General features: G+C 51.9%; 1 protein-coding gene and 1 long non-coding RNA gene across 2 annotated transcripts in view; one reads left to right on the top strand and one right to left on the bottom strand.

Moving 5' to 3' along the window:
* Nucleotides 1-18,559, top strand: part of AARS1 (alanyl-tRNA synthetase 1) — a 51,420-nt gene that overhangs the window by 15,451 nt on the left and 17,410 nt on the right. Inside the window, exons 10-19 of the mRNA XM_074968361.1 lie at nt 4,677-4,801; nt 6,869-7,013; nt 7,819-7,997; nt 10,428-10,541; nt 11,863-12,069; nt 14,092-14,276; nt 14,374-14,482; nt 15,569-15,682; nt 16,242-16,361; nt 17,109-17,195. Coding sequence (XP_074824462.1) covers nt 4,677-4,801; nt 6,869-7,013; nt 7,819-7,997; nt 10,428-10,541; nt 11,863-12,069; nt 14,092-14,276; nt 14,374-14,482; nt 15,569-15,682; nt 16,242-16,361; nt 17,109-17,195 — 1,385 coding nt within the window. The remainder of the gene's footprint in view (nt 1-4,676; nt 4,802-6,868; nt 7,014-7,818; nt 7,998-10,427; nt 10,542-11,862; nt 12,070-14,091; nt 14,277-14,373; nt 14,483-15,568; nt 15,683-16,241; nt 16,362-17,108; nt 17,196-18,559) is intronic.
* Nucleotides 1,242-6,535, bottom strand: LOC141996412 (uncharacterized). The gene is made up of 3 exons (XR_012641543.1): nt 6,452-6,535; nt 2,190-2,276; nt 1,242-1,338 (listed from the first exon to the last, which is right to left on the bottom strand). It is a non-coding gene; the product is annotated as an uncharacterized LOC141996412 (long non-coding RNA).

Genomic DNA, 18,559 nt, shown 5'->3' with positions numbered 1-18,559 from the left:
CCGGCAGCCAAACGACTTTTAAAGACACGGGTGCAGAGGAACTTTTCATCGCAGCAGATTCCTCTCGCACCGCCCTCGCCACACAGGGGCTCCAGCACTGCAATTTACACAGTCATCAAGTGACCTCCTGCAGTCACCCCTACTGAACACCTGTTTCTCTCCAAATTCTCAGCCAGGGTCCGAACAGCCTTCCTCCAATGAGGAGGAAGCTGGACTGCAGGAGGATTTTTCACCATACCAAGTCTCTCATCCTCAGACCCCAATTAATAGAGGTCATAGAAACATCAGCTCGTCGTACTCTCAGGATCCTGCCCTGTGGTGTGTAAACCCCTGGATGGCACCACCTATGCCCTTCCCACCACAGTGGCAATATTGTGCCCTGTGGGCACCCTATCCCTGAGACCACACTTGCTATGCCACCTCAACCAGGCCCGACACCTGCCCGTTACCACAAGCTCACAAACCTGCCACGGATGCCAGACACCACCATCACAAGTGCAGGATCAGGCAAGACCTGTCTCTAACCCAGTAGACCCAGTAGCCCTGCTTCCTCCTCCCCCGTCATCTTCAGATGACTTTTCTAAATTTCAAGACCTTTTCAAGAGAGTGGCCAGGGAATTAAGAATTAATCTGGAGGAGGTTCCTGAACAGCAGCATGAGTTAACGGACATCCTGCAGCCGCCGCCGCCGCCGCCTTCCAGGATTGCATTGCCAATCAACCCAGCCCTTTTGGAACCAGCCAAAGCCATCTGGCAGACTCCTGCTGCAAACCTACCTACCTGTAAATGAGCAGACTGCAAGTACTTCATCCCTTCCAAGGGCTCTGAATTCCTTTTCACTCATCCAGCACCTAATTCGCTGGTGGTAGATGCAGTCAACCAAAAGAACAAACACTAGTATCCCTGCTCCATCCCAGCTGACAAAGACAGTAAGCGTTTAGATCTGGTTGGATGTAAAGTATACGCATCTTCCATGCTACAATTTCGACTTGCTAATTATACTGCCGTGCTGGCAAAATATGATCACAAAAATTACAACAAATTCATGGACTTCATTGAGGACATTCCAGAAGAAAAGAAAAGAATTTTCCAGAAGAAAAGAACCACAATTCACTGCTTTAGTCTCTGAGGGACAAATCATATCACGTACTGCTCTTCAAGTGGTCCTCGATGCGGCCAATACTGCAGCAAGATCCACCGCTACAGCAGTAGTCATGTGCCGAGGTTCGTGGCTCTCCTCCTCTTCATTTCCTCGAGAGGTCCAGAGTACCGTTGAAGACCTTCCATTCAATGGCGACACTCTTCACTCAATGAAGGATTCAAGGGCAACCCTCCGGTCCTTAGGAATACAAATCCACACAACCAGAAGGCGACCATATAGATACCAACCTTACCACCGTCCACGCTACCCCACATATACCCAGTACTTCCAGAGATCACATGAGCAACAACAGCAGCAACGCCAGAGACCCACATACCAGCGTTGCCGCCCCAGTTCCGCAGCAGCGTCTCAACCCCCTCCATCTAACAAGCAGATCTGAATCCTTGGTCGAAGGTTTCGAAACCCATGTTCCCACTTCAGCGCTTACACCGCCTGTCCCTACTTTTGGACACTGCCTACGACCATTCTTCCATCGATGGCAGAACATTACAACTGACGAGTGGGTTTTAGAGGTCGTCACACTTGGCTATTCTATCCCCTTCCTATCCATGCCTCCTACCCACCCACCCTTCCCGTGTCTCCTCAGAGCAACTGCTCCTGCAAGAAGTATAGCATCCCCTTCCATTGGGAGCAGTGGAGCTTGTGCCCGAATGACACAGAGGGAAGGGGTTTTACTCCCATTATTTCTTAACAGGAAAGAAAACCGGGGGATGGCGACCAATCCTCCACCTCGGGCGGCTCAACAATTTTATCAAGAAGCAAGAGTTCAAAATGGTGAACCTCGCCACCATAATCCCAGCGCTGGAGCAGGGCGATTGGTTTTCAGCCTTTGACCTACAGAACGCGCGTTTTCTCATGTGACAATACATCCAGCCCACAGACGCTTCATTCGTTTCACCCTCGGCTCGACACATTTTCAATACAGGGTACTACCCTTCGGCCTATCCACTGCCCCCTGTGTTTTTTCCAAGCTCCTGGCCGTAGTTACTGCCCACCTCAGGAAGCAAGGAGTCATAATATTTCCTTACCTAGACGACTGCCTCCTCAAAGCCTCAACGCTTGACGAAGCGCTTCGATTCATGCAACTCACTGTCGATTGTTTCCTATCCCTCAGCCTATAAATAAACAAAAGACAAATCCACATTAATTCCTACCCAGCACCTGGGGTTCATTAGAAGCACACCTCGATTCCCGGGCAGGAATAGCATCTCTCCCGTCCGATCGCTTCTACACCATAAAGCAGCTGGCAACAAAACTTCGCAACAGTCCTCAAGTCACCGCTCGAGACTGTTTCCAATAATATCGGGATATCAGCTGCCTACCTTCCTGGAACTATGAATACCACAGCGGACGAATTAAGCAGACGCTTTCCCTGGGACCATGAATGGGAGATGAACGAGGTGATAATCACCAATCTATTCCGCATTTGGGGCTATCCAACCACAGACCTTTTTGCAACTGCAGAGGACACGAAATGCCCCGAATTTTGCTCCAGAGCGGGACTGGGCAAACGCTCCCTGGGAGATGCATTTATGATTCTGTTTCACCGGAACTTACTCTATGCTTTTCCCCCGATCCCGATTCTCCACAGAGTTCTGACAAAGATACGAACAGATCGTGCCACGGTGATCCTGATTGACCTGTCGTGGCCCAGACAACCGTGGTTCCCATTCCTCACCAGAATGTCAACTTGACCACCAATTTCGTTGCCTCTCATTTTGAACCTCCTATCATTTCTCCACCCCAACCTGTCCATGCTTCACCTCAAAGCTTGGTTCCTACATGGTTCTCCCAAAACGAACTAGCATGCTCTGAGGAAGTTTAAAGAGTGCTCCTACATAGCAGAACACAACCTACTTGCACCACCTATCTCCAAAAGTGGAAGCGATTCACACTATGGTGCTCATCTAAACAACTGTCTCCTATGTCCACACCTCTTCCTCTTATACTTGACTACCTGTTAGACTACAAACAATCTGGTCTTTCTTTCAGCTCCATCAAAGTCCACCTAGCTGCTATTACAACTTTCCACAACAAAATTGACGATACTTCTGTGTTTGCCCATCCGATCACTAAACGTTTTCTCAAAGGACTCCAATCCCTATACCCAGACGTTAGACCTCCTACCCCTCTGTGGGACCTTCACTTAGTTTTATCTTGCTTAACTAAACAACCATTCGAACCCCTAGTCACTTGCTTCCTCTTACACCTTTCTATGAAAACAGCATTCTTAGTGGCAATCATTTCTGCCAGACGGGGAGGAGAAATAGCAGCTCTCGTGGCAGACCCACCATATACTCTATTTTTTAAGGACAAAGTTACCCTTCGATTACACCCCAAATTTCTTCCAAAGGTCCATTCGTCATTCCACGTCAATGAACCAATACACCTGCCGACCTTCTTTCCTAAACCACGTGCAAACTCTTTTGAATCCACAATGCATACCCTAGACGATGCAGGGCTTTGTCCTTCTATTTGAATAGAACCAAGCCCTTTAGGAATTCTTCTAGACTCCTTGTCTCCATTGCGGAGTGGTCCAGAGGGACACCTATTTCTACCCAGAGACTTTCAAAATGGATTTCTGACTGTATCTGACTCCGTTATCAGATACGGAAAGTTACGCTTCCAGCAGACATCAGAACTCACTCCACTACATCGATGGCTACCTCCGTGGCTTTTCAACGCAAAGTTCCCCTGACATCTGTAAACTAACCACTTGGTCTTCTGAACGCACTTTTGTTAAACACTATGACCTTACTTAGGGCCCTCTCTCGGATACATGATTAGGCAGAGCTGTATTATCTACTGCATTTCTACCCAATCCGAAGTCCCTACCTCCTTGAGATACACTGCTTTTAAGTCACTTGGAGTGCAGCACCCACAAGTACACCTCTTGAAGAGGAGGAGGAGGTTACTCACCCTGTGGGTGCTCCACTACCCACCCTCCTCCCCTCTACTTCGGAGTTGGGGTAGCTTCCATTGTAGAGAAAGAACTGAAGAGACCAGTTGCGCATGCGTACTATTAAGGTACACTCGGAGTGTGTGTGTGTGTGTGTGTGGCGGGGGGGGGGAGCAGGCTCTGCGTGTGCACGACCAGTATGAGTACTGCTGTAAAAGTCTCAGAGCGAAGGCACAGGGACGCACCAACACCTGGAGTGGAGCACCCACAGGTACACTCATCTTGAACGTCAGTTACCGCACAGGGTGAGTAATCTCTTCCTGTTCTGGTTGAGTGGCAACATCTTACTGCAGACAGCTGTCCACTAGGGACTGGACTGAGATCCACCCACAAGTGTCCTGCAGACTGTGACCCCGGCACTGTGACCACCGACTGCCAGTGCCCATTAGCCAGGCAAATCTCTGAGGTCCACTGCCGAGTCTCATAGGCCTCCCCGTTTGCTGAGGGAAGTGTCCCAGGCCCTTTGGGAGCTGGTTTGCTCCAGGCGGGAGGGTTCTGATGGAGAAGTAGTGGGTATCTTATTGGGAGACCTGACTGATCTGTTTCTTCTCCCAAGGGGACACTGCCTGGCTGTTGTACGACACCTATGGTTTCCCTGTGGATCTCACTGGACTCATTGCCGAGGAGAAGGGCCTCACTGTGGACATGGAGGGCTTCGAGGAAGAGCGGAAGATGGCTCAGGTAAAGACCAGCCCCTCTGCTTTGACCCTACTACAAGGAATAGGCAGGGGGCACAGGTGTGGGAGGACTCCTTTGTTATTGGTTTAAAGGGACAACACTCTGCTCCTTTACAACAGGGTGTCTCCTAGGAAATCTGACACTGAGCACCCTGGGCCATGTTGCTGGGTCCTGGGGCAGGCTGGGGCAAAGCACAATAAATCTGGCTAGAGGGCAGATCCTGAGGGTGCAGGCCGCCTCTGCATGGTGAAACACTGGGAATCTCTGCCTCCTAGCAGGGTGCCTAGCTCCTTGCTAGGTCTCATGGAGCTTTTTTCCCTATTGCCCTTTTGAAGGCTGAATTCCCAGAAGTTAACAGTGAGCAAGTTGCATGAGAATCAGCCCTGCTATCTCTCATTATGTTCATGGGGGCTGTGCAGATGTCGTGTTGCTTTCCTTCCTTCCTTTCTCGTAATCTCAACAATCGGGAGCACCACGTTGTCCACAGAGACATGGGATGTCCACAGAGACTCCAAACATCTCACGCAAAGATTCACGCCTCTGTGTGATGGTGGGTAACCTGCCTTTGCATCTGCCCTGGCATATGTGTGTCCTTCTCTCCCCCCCCCCCCCCATGTTCTGTCTGTGCCACTTCACAGGCTCTGAAAATATGGCCTCTTGTGTTCATCCCACGGCTGCCTGAAGCAGACTCACTGTATTTCTTTAGGCTGGGCTAAGACTTCTTCAACAGATGAATAACAATGGGGGTGTAGCCAACAGCAATCTCTGTGTAGATGGTTCTCTACGTCGGGGTTCTCAAACTTTTACTGTCTGAGGCCCCCCAACATGCTATAAAAACTCCAGGCCCAGCAGAAGGGGGCGGGGCCTCCAGGCTTCTGCCCTGCAGGGTACTGGGGCTCAGGGCTTCTTCCTTGCAGGGTGCTGGGGTTCGGGAACCCCCTGAAACTAGCTCGTGGCCATGCAGTTGAGAACCACTGCTCTATATGGATCTGGGCCTCATGCCACGTAATGCTGCATTTGTGGGACCGGGAAGACACTTGGCTCATCATGCTGGAGCCTGTCTCTGCATGAAGGGGGGGAAAAGCAGGAATTTACTGTACCTCAGTTCTACAGTGACCAGTACAACAGTGCTCCATGCACCTTCATCCTGAGAATAGATCCAGGATGCCAGGTTTTAATCTACCCTATAGTAATAGGCCTTATTTACAGGAGAGTTTCTAAGAGAGACTCCCCCTCCCCCGTTACTGTAGGATGGTGCAGCCTTGCTTGTGGGAGCACTGGTGTAGTCAGGCTTCAGGCCATGCTGCGTGATCTAGGCATACTCTGAATGCAGCTGAGCTATCTGATGGTTAGAACCCTAGCGCTCCGCCTAGACCTGTGGTCCCGTCATTGGAATCAGCATGGAAGCTGCACCAGGGCCAGAGAAACTGGGAGCCCCCCCGCCCCCAATCACTAGTGTAGACACAGCCCCTACAAATCCAGCTGTGTCCTTCATGCTACCCACTCAGCACCTTGGGGGCACTTCAGTAGTGCAGAGCTAGGCACTGTGGGGTCAGACACATCCAGGGCAGGGTTAGATTCACAGCTTGGCTACTTTGCATTGTATTGCTGTAGAGCAGGTGCAGTATGAGCAGAAGCCTCGCTAGCCCTTACCTTTAGCAGTAGCTAAGTAGCGGTGCAGGGAGTGCCCCACAGTGGGTGGATGGGATTGCTACCAAAGTGCTGTCGTGCTGCCAGTCACCCTGCTTCAGAGCATTCTTCACCCGGCAGCCTTCAAAGAGTGCTAAAGGGGGATATAACGTGGATCCCCGCCATCCCATTGGATTCTTGCCTCCTAGATTTCTTGGCAGAATCACTGTGAATGAGAGGAAAGCTGTGAATATCGGTGTGTTTGATGCAGGTCTACAGCATAGACTAGACTTGGTCCAGAATGTCAGGTGTCCATTCTGCCCCAGTCATGCCTCCAGCCCTGCATGTGCTGCTAAAGCCCAACCAGCCGATTGGATCCCCATGGCAGTATTAAGGGATTCTCTCCCTGCCCCTAACACTTCCACCTGTTGCCATTCTCAGCTGAAGTCTCAGGGCAAGGGAGACGGTGCGGAAGACCGCATCATGCTGGACATCTATGCTATTGAAGAGCTCCGCACCCGGGGACTGGAGGTAACCGACGACTCGCCTAAGTACAACTACACGTCGGATCCTAGTGGTGCCTACGGTATGTGATAAAGTGTCCTCCAAATGGTTCCCCTGCCCCTAGCCTCGCTTTGTGGGTCCTGCATGGGGTCAGGCCTGGAGGCTAGTCTGCGGACTCTGCTGCAGCTCGCAGCATAGCTGAGCGAGGGCGCCTTTGTGTCTTCCTGAATCTCACCCCTTTCCCCTGCCCGGTGATCGTCTGGCAACCTTTAGGGATGAGGGAGGGGAGAGAACCATGACAGGGGCTGACAGCTGCCAACAAAGGTAGGTGGAGGATAGTGCAAATCAGAGGGGCAAATCCACTGCCTGGCAGAAGTTACTGACCATTTGGAGCCAGGGAAAACTTTTAAAGGGAACCGATTTGTCTGGCTGCTCTAGGAACTGTCCAGCTCATTCACTCCCTGCCTGACCAGTGGGACCCTCTAGTGGTTCCTTTTCAGCTTTGTATCTGGGCATCCCTGGAGATTCCTTTTCCCTGGATTTCCCGGTATCTTGGTCCATTACTGAGCCCTTGGCCTGCTCCCTGAGTATTCTGATTTATTTGGAGCCCTGGTCATGGATCGGGGCCTCCATTGTGCTCCATGCTGTATGGACACAACAAAAGGCAGCCCCTGCCCCAAAGAGCTGACAAGGTCCGTGATTTCCCCACCCAGGCTAAAGGTCCCCTGCAGGTTCCATTGACACTGTTCTTTCGTCACTTCTGGTCTTAAACTGTTAAGCAACTGCTCGAGCACTCCAGAGGTGGCTGCTGGGCATGTATGTCTATGGCTATGTGTAAATGGCTGGGATTGTCGTCTCACTGAACTTGCCTCTCCCACTGGCGACAGAGTTTGAGAGCCCAGTGGCCACTGTGCAAGCAATCCGCAGAGAGAAGAGGTTTGTGGAGGAAGTGTCCACGGGCCAGGAGTGCGGCATAGTGCTGGACAAGAGCTGCTTCTACGCCGAGCAGGGCGGGCAGATCTACGACGAGGGCTACCTGGTCAAGGACGATGACAGCAGCGAGGATGTAAGTGGACCAGGCACCTGTGTGCTGACATACAAACAGAACCATCCCCTGAGTGCCATTCTTGGGGAAGAGGGGTGAAAAGACAGTGGGGCTGGGACAGGAAGGGAGAGGAAGAGTGGTGCAGTGAATAGTGTTTTGGCCTAGGCTCTGGGAGACGCAGTTTCAATTCCTTGCTTGACCACAAACAAGTCACTTAGGCCATGAGTTCCCCATCTGTACAATCATAGAAGCCTAAAATGTCAGGCTGGAAGGGACCTCAAGAGGTCATCTGATCCCACCCCCTGTGCTGAGGCAGGATCATTAAACATAGACCAGCCCTGACAGGTGTTTGTCCAACCTGTTCTTCAAAACCTCCAGTGATGGGGATTCCACAACCAACCTTAGACACCTGTTCCAGAGCTTAGCCACCCTTAGAGTTAGAAAGTTTTTCCTAATACTAGCACTGACCCCCCGCTTTGTAAGGCAACTCCCATCTTTTTATGTGCTGTATATTTATACCTGCCTACTGTATTTTCCACTCCATGCATCTGACGAAGTGGGTTTTACCCCACGAAAGCTTTTGCCCAAATAAATTTGTTAGCCTCTAAGGTGCCACAAGAACTCCTTGTTGTTTTTCCTAATATAGTAACTCCTCGCTTAACATTGTAGTTATGTTCCTAAAAAATGCTACTTTAAGCAAAACAATGTTAAGCAAATCCTATTTCCCCAATAAGAATGAATGTAAATGGGGGAATTAAGTTCCAGGGAAATTTTTTTCGCCAATGATTGTGAAGCTTGGTTGAGGAGGTGGAGTCAGAGGGTGGGATATTTCCAGGGGATGCCTTGCTGCTAAATGACGAACTAGCACTTGGCTGAGCCCTCAAGGGTTAAGACGTTGTTAGTGTGTGGAGGGAGGAGACAGAATAGACGCATGGCAGTGGCTGCAAACATTCCCTATGGACACTGAACGTGATGATGAACCCACGCTATCCCACTGGAGCGCACCGCTCCCTCCGCTTTCGTGTCGCACGCACCCCCCCCCAGCTCTGTGGAGATGGGGTACAGGGGGAGGGGGACACCCTGACATCAGCACCCCCCCCCCGCCCCCACAGCTAGCAGGAGGCTCCCAGAGCAGCTCCAAGGCAGAGGGCAGGAGCAGCACAGGGCAGTGGGGGGAGGGACAGCTGAACTGCTGGCAGCTGATAGCCTGCTGGGCGGCTGCCGCACAGGGAACTTAGGGGAGCTGCCGGCACACTCTGGTTCCAAGCCCCCCGCAGCTAGTTCCAATGGGCTGGTCCTTCCTGCAAGCAGTGGACAAAGGAGGCAGCTGCCAAACAACATTATAAGGGAGCATTGCACAACTTTAAACGAGGATGTTCCCTAATTGATCCGTAACATAACAACGTTAAGTGAGGAGTTACTGTATCGAATCTACGTCTCCCTTGCTGCAGATTAAGCCCTGTACTACTTGTCCTGCTTCCAGGGAAGATGGACCACAATTGATCACCATTCTCTTTGTACCAGCCTTTAACATAACTTGAAGACTGTTATCAAGTCCCCCCCTCCCCTCCCCTCCCCTCCCCTGCCCCCAGCTTTCCTTTCGGCCCAGTTTCTTTAACCTTTTCTCATAGGTCAGGCTTTCTAAACCGTTGATCACTTTTGTTGCTCCCCTCTGGACTCCCTTCAGTTTGTCCACGTCTTTCTTAAAGCATGGTGCCCAGAATGGGACACAGTACTCCAGCTGGGGCCTCACCAGAGCTGAGTACAGGAGAACTATTTCCCACGTTTTACGTACCACACTCTTGCTAATACACCCCAGAATGATATTTGCTTTTTTTTTTTTTTTTTGCAAGTGCATCATGTTGCTGATTCAGATTCAATTTGTGATCCACTAGAACCACCCCCCCCCCCCCCCCCCCCGGCTTTCCAGCAGTATGACTGCCTGGCCAGGTGTCCCCATTCACTTTTTTTTTTCCTGCCAAAGTGAAGTAGTTTGCACTATTGAATTTCATTCTGTTGATGACAATGGGGAGAATAGCCCTGACCTGCCTCCCAGGGGTGTGTGCAGGTAAATGGTACAGATGATTGAGTGCTCACATGTGATGGAGGCCAAATAACTACCGTGGCCCTGACTGGAGCCGAGCATTCTGCAGGCCCGCTCTTTGTCCGTGATCCTGACCTGTCGAGTGATTTAACTGAGCTCTGCACTGCACTCCCCAGAGCCACCTTTCCTCCTTGGTCTTAATTTAATTTTCTAGTTCACTGTTTGTCCCCTGCTCCCACTGCAACTGTCAGTCCCCAGAGAGAGTTGGCTGACCCACTCGTGCTACCAGAGAGGCCTGTGTTCCTGGGACTTACTCTGCTGGGGGCTTTTTAGTTGCCATCCAGGATGCTGGGTGGAATAACAACAACTACTCCCCTGCTGTCTGTGCTCTCCTCCATCTGGTACAGAAAACGGAGTTCACGGTGAAGAACGTGCAGATCCGGGGGGGCTATGTGCTTCACATAGGAATGGTCTACGGGAGCCTGAAAGTAGGAGACCAAGTCCGTCTGTATATTGATGAGGTGAGTCAGAGTAATCATAGAATCATAGAATACCACGGTTGGAAGGGACCTCAGGAGGTCATCTAGTCCAACCCCCTGCTCAAAGCAGGACGAATCCCCAATTTTTGCCCCAGATCCCAAATGGCCCCCTCAAGGATTGAACTCACAACTCTGGCTTTAGCAGGCCAAAGCTCAAACCACTGAACTATCCCTCCCCCCATGCTACGGTGGGTGACGCCATCTCTCTTTCCTGTGAGAGATTGCTGTCTCCTTTTCTTCCACCATTCTGAGGCCGCTGCCTGCTCCCACCAGGGCATCCCAGTAGATCTGGGTCTTTCTCTGCCCGGTGTGCAATGGTCCCATGCTGTGTGACTGAGAACTCCTGCCTCCCAGAGAGCTTTGGATCACAGTCATGGACTTGCAGATGTCATTTAGCAGAGTTAGGGTTGAGCCACGAGTCCCCCAGGAGCTGGCAGTTGGAATTTGTGTTCTCCCCTAAAGGGTTAATGCGATGTGGGTTAAACTGGGGCACTAGTGGAATCCTGGCTTGGAAGGGATTGTCCAGCTGCCCTGGTCTCTCCAAGGTTTCAATTACATAAAAACATAAGAACGGCCATACTAGGTCAGACCAAAGGTCCATCTAGCCCAGTATCCTGTCTTCCGACAGTGACCAATGCCAGGTGCACCAGAGGGAATGAACAGAACAGGTCATCATCAAGTGATCCATCTCACATCGCCCATTCCCAGCTTCTGGCAAACAGAGGCTAGGGACACCATCCCTGCCCATTCTGGCTAATAGCCATTGATGGACCTGTCCTCCATGAACTTATCTAGTTCTTTTTTGAAGAAATTTTTCTTTCGGGTGACTTCAGTGTAGGTAGAAAATACTTGGTTGAACCCTGTCGTGTAAAATCTTCTTCTCTCCTGTACACGGGCAGCCTGCTGCTCCCTGTGTACTTCCCCCTCATTGGCCCTGGCCATTGTTCCTCACCCGCTCCTGGGGGCAGTCCAGCATCCACTGCCTCTCACCAAATACTGCCAACCAGCAGTTGGGGAGATGGTCTCTGTGGCAGGGGTCCTGGGAGCTGGATTGAGACTAACTATTTTCCTTGGTGCTTGCCCCAGAGCAGCCTCAGACAGAAGCTGCTTTTGGTCTCTCCATCCTGCATTGGCCTAGATTTCTCCTGAAGCAGAACTGATTTGTCGCTGTAACCTCCTGCTTCTCTGTCCCATGAATAGTCAGGTCTCACTGGGCTAGGCCAACGGTGTGTAAGCAGGAGGCACGTGGCAGCTCCTCCAACACAGAGCCGTTTAATAATTACTTTCCTTCTGCTCCCTGCAGCCAAGGCGGAGACCCATCATGAGCAACCACACTGCCACCCACATCCTCAACTTTGCCCTGCGCTTGGTGCTGGGGGATGCTGACCAGAGAGGGTCCCTGGTTGCCCCAGACAGGCTGCGATTTGACTTCACTGCCAGGGGAGCCATGTCGACCCAGGAGATCAAGAAAACAGAAGAGATTGCCAACCAAATGATAAAGGAAGCCAAGGTGTGCCTGAGCAGGGGCGCCAGCTCTGGGTCCTGGGGAGAGGGTGCTTGCTGGAGGACTCTGATGGTGGGAGCCGTAGGCTCAGCTTGCCAATGTGCTCGATTCATTGAGTTAACCCTCTGCCTCGCTCCCCTGTGGTGGTGGTGATGCGACACATGCACTCCTTCTCCACCTCCTAAACCTGGGCCAAGTGGACCATCAGGGCATTCATTTGCAGAAAAAATGCGGAGCTGATGTTGAGAGGGGCAGGCAGAAGTACGCATGCTGCGTAGGCAGACCAGGTCCTTATCATCCCACCCTCTTGATTGTCAGCAGTGCAGTGTGAGCAAGTGTGGAACTGGCTGACCAGAGCAGATCAAGGATCCCCCTTATCTCCTCACAGCAGCAGCAGATCACCCTGCGTGGCTCTGCCGATGTTTCATGGGTAGAGGTTTCATCTCAGACATGTCCTGAATATATTCTGCTGTGGGAGCTGGCTCTCTGTCTTCTAGCTGCATGCCCTTTGTGTTAGATTGGGTCTGGAGGTGGCCAGCATTGATCTGTAATGTGGCGCAGTCCTGAGGGGGATGCAGTGATACTGCAAAGCTGAGAGCATGCGGAGTTCCTCAAGTGTGTCAGTGTGCATCCCATCCTAGGGGTACCTGCACCTCATGTTTCAGAGCGGATTCTTTCTCATAGCACTGCTATTGAGTGAGATCCACCCTGAGAACAACATCTCAAAGAACCACAGTCACTGGAGGGTATGGAGCTGTTCTTTGTTGGCCTCTTCTGTGTAAACTCAGATTTCCTGGTAAGATGTGGGCCTGTATTCACTGGAAAATATAGGTTTAAACTGAACTCTGTGAGCCTCATCAGTATTTCCCAGAATATAAATTGGCTGTTCTGTATTCGCTGCACCTGTTGTCAGTGTACATGACATCTCTTTGGTGCAGGGGTGGGCAAACTTTTTGGCCCGAGGGCCACATCTTGGTATGGAAATTGTATGGCAGGCCATGAATGCTCACAAAATTGGGGGTTGGGGTGCGGGCTCCAGCTGGGGCTGCAGACTCTGGGGTGGGGCTGGGGATGAGGGTTTGGGGGTGCAGGAGGGTGCTCTGGGCTGGGACCAAGGGGTTCAGAGGGTAAGAGGGGGATCAGGGCTGGGGGAGGGGGTTGGCACGCAGGAGAGGGTCAGGGTGCAGGCTCCAGGCAGCGCTTACTTCAAGTATGTCCCCCATCCAGCTCCTACATGGAGGCGCGGCCAGGCAGGTCTGCGCGCTTCCCCATCCATAGGCGCCACCCCTGCAGCTCCCATTGGCTGCGGTTCCCGGCCAATGGGAGCTGTGGGGGCGGCGCCTGGGGTGGGGCAGCGTGCAGAGACCCCTGGCTGCCCCTATATGTAGGAGCCAGAGGGGGGACATGCCCCTGCTTCCAGGAGCTGTGCAGAGCGGGGCAAGTCCCCGACCCTGCTCCTTGGCTGGAGCAGGGCAAGCCCCAGACCCCGCTCCCCGGTGGGAGTTCGAGGGCCAGATTAAAACCTCTGGAGGTTCAGATGCGGCCCCTGGGCCATAGTTTTCCCACCCCTGTTTTGGTGGGATGGCCAGTAGAGTACTCATGATCACTGTTCTCCAGGTTTGGAAAAGCACACTGGTGTCAGCATGGAAGCTGCACCAGGGCCAGAGAAACTGGGAGCCCCCCACCCCCAATCACTACTGTAGACACAGTCCCCTACAAATCCAGCTGTGTCCTCCATGCTACCCACTCAGCACCTTGATGAGCCATTAGCAATAGGCTAATTTGGATGCTGAAATCTGTCAGGCTATGAATCTAACTCTCTAAGCAGTGGTTAGCACAGAACGGGTGTATGTCTCAGAGGAGAAGGTGTGAGAGTTGAGGCTGCTCACCCAGAGACAAATACAACTCTTGCTTGTTGAAAGTGAGATGAAAAAGTTCTGATGCTTTGGTTACAGCGGTTAACCTGTATCTGCATTTCCGTCTGTGCTGGCAGTGCCCATCTGATCCCCCTTGTCTTGCCCTCCCCAGACTGTGTATGCCAAGGACTGCCCTCTGGCAGCAGCCAAAGCTATCCAGGGCTTGCGGGCTGTGTTTGATGAGACATACCCCGATCCTGTGCGTGTCGTCTCCATTGGCATCCCTGTGGAGAACATGCTGGCCGACCCCTCCAGCGCCGCTGGCTCCATCACTTCTGTTGAGTTCTGTGGAGGGACGTGAGTATCTGAACAGAAGGAGGATGGGGTGGGAGGAGGGCAGGGATAGGATTTTTAGCCATCTCACCTTGGGGGCCCATGTCTGTTCTTTCCAAAGACACCTGCAGAACTCAAGCCATGCTGGCCCTTTTGTGATTACCTCTGAAGAAGCGATTGCTAAAGGCATCCGGAGGATAGTTGCGATCACTGGTGCTGAGGCACTGAAGGTAAGTGGAGAGAGAAGGGGGATCATTTTGAAATCCAAGTCCTGTGAGTAGCCTCCTGGAGCATGTGCGTGTGGCAACCCCATCGTGGACAAGAGATTTTAATCTGTATTAAAGATTAAGAGTCAGATCTTCCACTGGGTTGAAATGGTTCTTGCACCACTGACTCCACTGGGGTGATACCACTGAGCACTTGACCCCAGGTCCCTGCAGCATTTACAGCTTCTAACTGTAGCTTCAGAGCTGCAGGTCCGATGGGTGAAGTGCACGATTCCCTTGCAGATCTAGGAGAACTGCGGGAGGTTCCCTGGCCAGGCCTCCTGGGGAGCCTTCCATGTAACACTGTTGCACACCCTCCAGCTGTCTGTCAGACTGGCAGTGTAGCGGGAGACTATGAAGAGTGATTACAGTGTCTGATTTCCTGCCAGGCCATGCCAAGCCATGTTGGTGGGAGGAAGTATGGCAAAGGATGGTGACGGGGTGAGAGAAATGGAGGAGAAATGCTTCCTGCTAGCCTTGTAGCAGCTGCACTTCCATTCTTGGGCTGGTGTCTTATGGGACGATGCTAGGGAAAGGGAAGTAGTTCAGCTCTTGGTACGATAGATCTGTAAGTGTTCTCTGCATTTACTGAGCAAATGGCACAAAGAACACGGCCCTGGAGCAGAGCTGTGCAGAGAGAGCTCTTGGGACAACCACTACATTGTCAGCTGCAATTAATTATGTGAACAAAGACTAAACATCACAAGAGTTCCAGTCCTCATGCTGTGGGGTGTAAACTGGTCCCACGCTGGTGTCAAGAGGGCGTTTTCCCCCAGGGTCAGTGAGGTGCATCTATGTGGGGTTTAATGGCTTTCTCTGAAGCATCTGACATAGGCCAGTACTAGGAGGGGAGTGGCAGGTGCTGGGCGTGAGATTGGCTAATAGACAAGCACTGCCTTGAACTCTGCTGCTGAGATATCTTTATTGTAGCTCCCTGTGGGAACATCTCTCGTGGGTTGTAGTATTTCTGTCCTTTTGTCACATGGTGTTGGACAGCCCAGCGCTCGGTAGCCCTCCTATGAAGCTAAGACCTGAATTCTGCTCTCTCAGGCACTAAGAAATGCAGACAGCCTCATGAAATCACTCTCTGCCTTGGATGCCAAAGTGAAGGTCCAGACCGCTCCCAACAAGGACGTGCAGAAGGAGATTGCAGACCTCAGTGAGGTAGGGTGGGCACCCCAGCCACTCTGGGAGCATTGCATCAGACTGGCAGGAGCAGAGAAGAGTGAGATGCCTTAGCCTGGGTTCTTTAAATAAAAGCAAGTCACTTAGCTGTCGTAGAACCAAGGGCACATGGGACCTGTGTCCAGTGCCTAAAGTGCTGATTGGGGAACCTGGGTTCAATTCCCTGCTCTGCCAAGGTCTTGTGTGGCCTTGGGCAAGTCCTTGGATCTCTCTGTGCCTCAGTCCCCATTATTCCAATAGCAGTAATAGTCCTGTCCTGCCTCACCTGGGTGTTGAGGGGCTAAATCCGTTAAAGGTTGGGAGGCACTCGGACACTATGGTGATGGAGGCCACAGAAGTATTCTGGGTGGACTGTGCATTGCAGATTGAGCAACTGCCACCTTGTTCTCTGTCTCATGTGTGACGTTGGGAAGGAAGTTTCGTGCTGGGTGCTCTGCTTGAGTGGCTTTTTCATCAGTTCATTAGGGTGGGGGGCACAGAAACCTCGGCCTCCTGTTATGGTAGGCCTAGAGCCTGAACCCCCCTCTTCTGCTTCCAGACACTGGCTACCGCAGTTATCCCACAGTGGCGGAAGGATGAACTGAGAGAGGCGCTTAGAGCACTGAAGAAAATTATGGATGACCTAGACCGCACAAGCAAAACAGACATCCAGAAACGAGTGAGCCACTAGCTCAGCTGGATAACACTGGTGGGATGGGGGGGTCCTGTGGACATCCGTGTGGGCTCTGCTTCCTGCTCCCAACCCAAACAAATATATGCTGCTCTCCTCCCTGAGGAAGGGGCCTGTGCTGCCTAAATGCAGCGGTCTAGCTGACACCCACCTTTTCTAGTCATGGTCTCTGTTTTCCCCTTCGCAATCTCCTCTTTCTTTCCCCCACCTCCGCAGCTACCTGGGGGGAGTGAGGTTGGACAGTCCTCTGTAGCAGTAATAAATGTTTTCAGCTGACCACCAGGGGTGCTGTTGGACAAATGGTCTGCCCCTCTGAAACTCAGCTGCCCCTTCTGCTGGCCAGAAAGGTGGGCGAGCCATGTTAGCGCCTGGAAAATGCTTCAGGGCCAGCCCAGGGCCTGATGTGGGGTATTTATGGGTTGCAGCTGAAGGGACTGGTGCTTATTGCTTCTGACTCCATGTGGTAACTGATAACTGTATTTGGGAGGCTGTACAGCACAATCTTCTCTTGGGTCACATACACAGATCTTCCTCTGCACACACTCAAGGGTTGCATTGCACTCCTGGCTGGCTCAATGTTTGGGTCCGTGCAGGACTGGGGCAGAATGATCAGGGAAGGGGAGATGGGGAGTTCCAGTTGGCAGAGGTTTGAAATCTTTCCCTGACACTAATGGACCTCCCTTGTCCCGCCAACACGCACCAATTTACAGTCTGACTGTCCGCTTGTTCTTGCAGGTACTGGAGAAGACCAAGCAGCTCATTGACAGTCATCCTAACCAGCCACTGGTGGTCCTGGAATTGGAGAGTGGAGCTTCAGCAAAGGTAACCCAGCTACCAAGGCAGAACAGCCTTTCCAGGCCCCCTCCATACACATGGCTGGGGAGCTTGGAACCTAGTCTCTGAATCTCTGCTCTGGGCAGACACACTTCCGCAGCGTACTCATTACACAGCCTGTTTGAGAGCCTCCATCCGGGGGCACAGACTAGGGTGGGGAGTGGTGTGTGCTGCTGCTCATGTGCTGGGTCTCTGCACCCCTCCCTCTGGTTTAACTAAGCCCACCCTAAACATAAACAGAACAGTGAGGATCTCTGTTATTTGTCGTCCTAGCTCTCCTCTCCTTCCACATCCCAGCTTCCAGACACTGGCTGAGGATGGGGATCCCTTCAAAAATCTCTGTGACTTTCCTAAGTGACCCAAGTAAGGGTAGCCCAAGGAGGTAGCTAGAATAAGGGGGAAATACAGGCTAGAAACATTCTGAACAGGAAGATTTGCAGAGAAGCAGCGGAAGTTCTGTCATGTGGGACACTGAAAGCTAGCCAGGTGAGTGCAGTGTGTCCTGTGCTGGCCCCAAGGCAGGGACTAGGTGGAGCCTAGGACAAGCGCAAGGGAAGAGTGGTGTGTCATTCTCCAGCTCTGATTTCTTGGATTCTGTAGCCTGTCCAGCTGGTTTTGTTACAGGCAGGGACAAGCTTGTTTCCCATCCCCCTCCACCTCAAGTAGCCATGAGTTGAATCCATTCTTTCGTCTTTGCAGTGCTTGTTTGGCTGTGCTGGTTGAGCTCTACCACTGCCAAGCCCCAGTTGTAAATGGACAGTCATGGTAAATGAGGCTGCAGCCATCCACTTTGAATGCCCCTGTTAAACTTCTCCATGGACAGCCTCCCAGCTGATCTCGTTCTAGCCATCCCTCCTGTCAGTTTCAGGGCAACTGCACCTCTTTTCCCCCCTTCTGGTCCCTGGAGGCCACCCACTTCCATCTCCCAGCCCTCACCTCTCCTGAGCAGAGACCTGCATTGTATTCCCTCCTGACCAGGGGACCTTTAAGGCTGCACTCCTCCCTGCCTGCACTGTGATATCTCCAGCAAACCAGACTGCCTACAAGGCCAGTGTATGCACTTTGCCTTCTCTGCAGAGGATATGCCCAGTGCATTGCCTGCAGTTATAAGTTATCACGCAGCCCTTTCTGAGCAAGTGCCTTTATTTTTAAGAGAGAGCATTACAGAGAAATCTTTTTTTTTTTTTTTTTTTTTTAAAGAACCCAGAGGCATGCTAAAAAGCTCATCAGAGGTCACCCCAACTCCAGCCTCAGGCTCTGGTAGGTGTTAGTCCTTCAGAACCCACAAATGGGTTTTCCCTGTAGTGACAAGTTCATAACTGTCTCTGACTCAAACCAGACCCAGGCTGGCA

The sequence above is a fragment of the Natator depressus genome, chromosome 12 (assembly GCF_965152275.1).
Source record: "Natator depressus isolate rNatDep1 chromosome 12, rNatDep2.hap1, whole genome shotgun sequence".
Taxonomy (NCBI): Eukaryota; Metazoa; Chordata; order Testudines; family Cheloniidae; genus Natator; species Natator depressus.
Note: the sequence above shows the minus strand (reverse complement) of the source record. Positions and strands in the feature narration are given on the sequence as shown.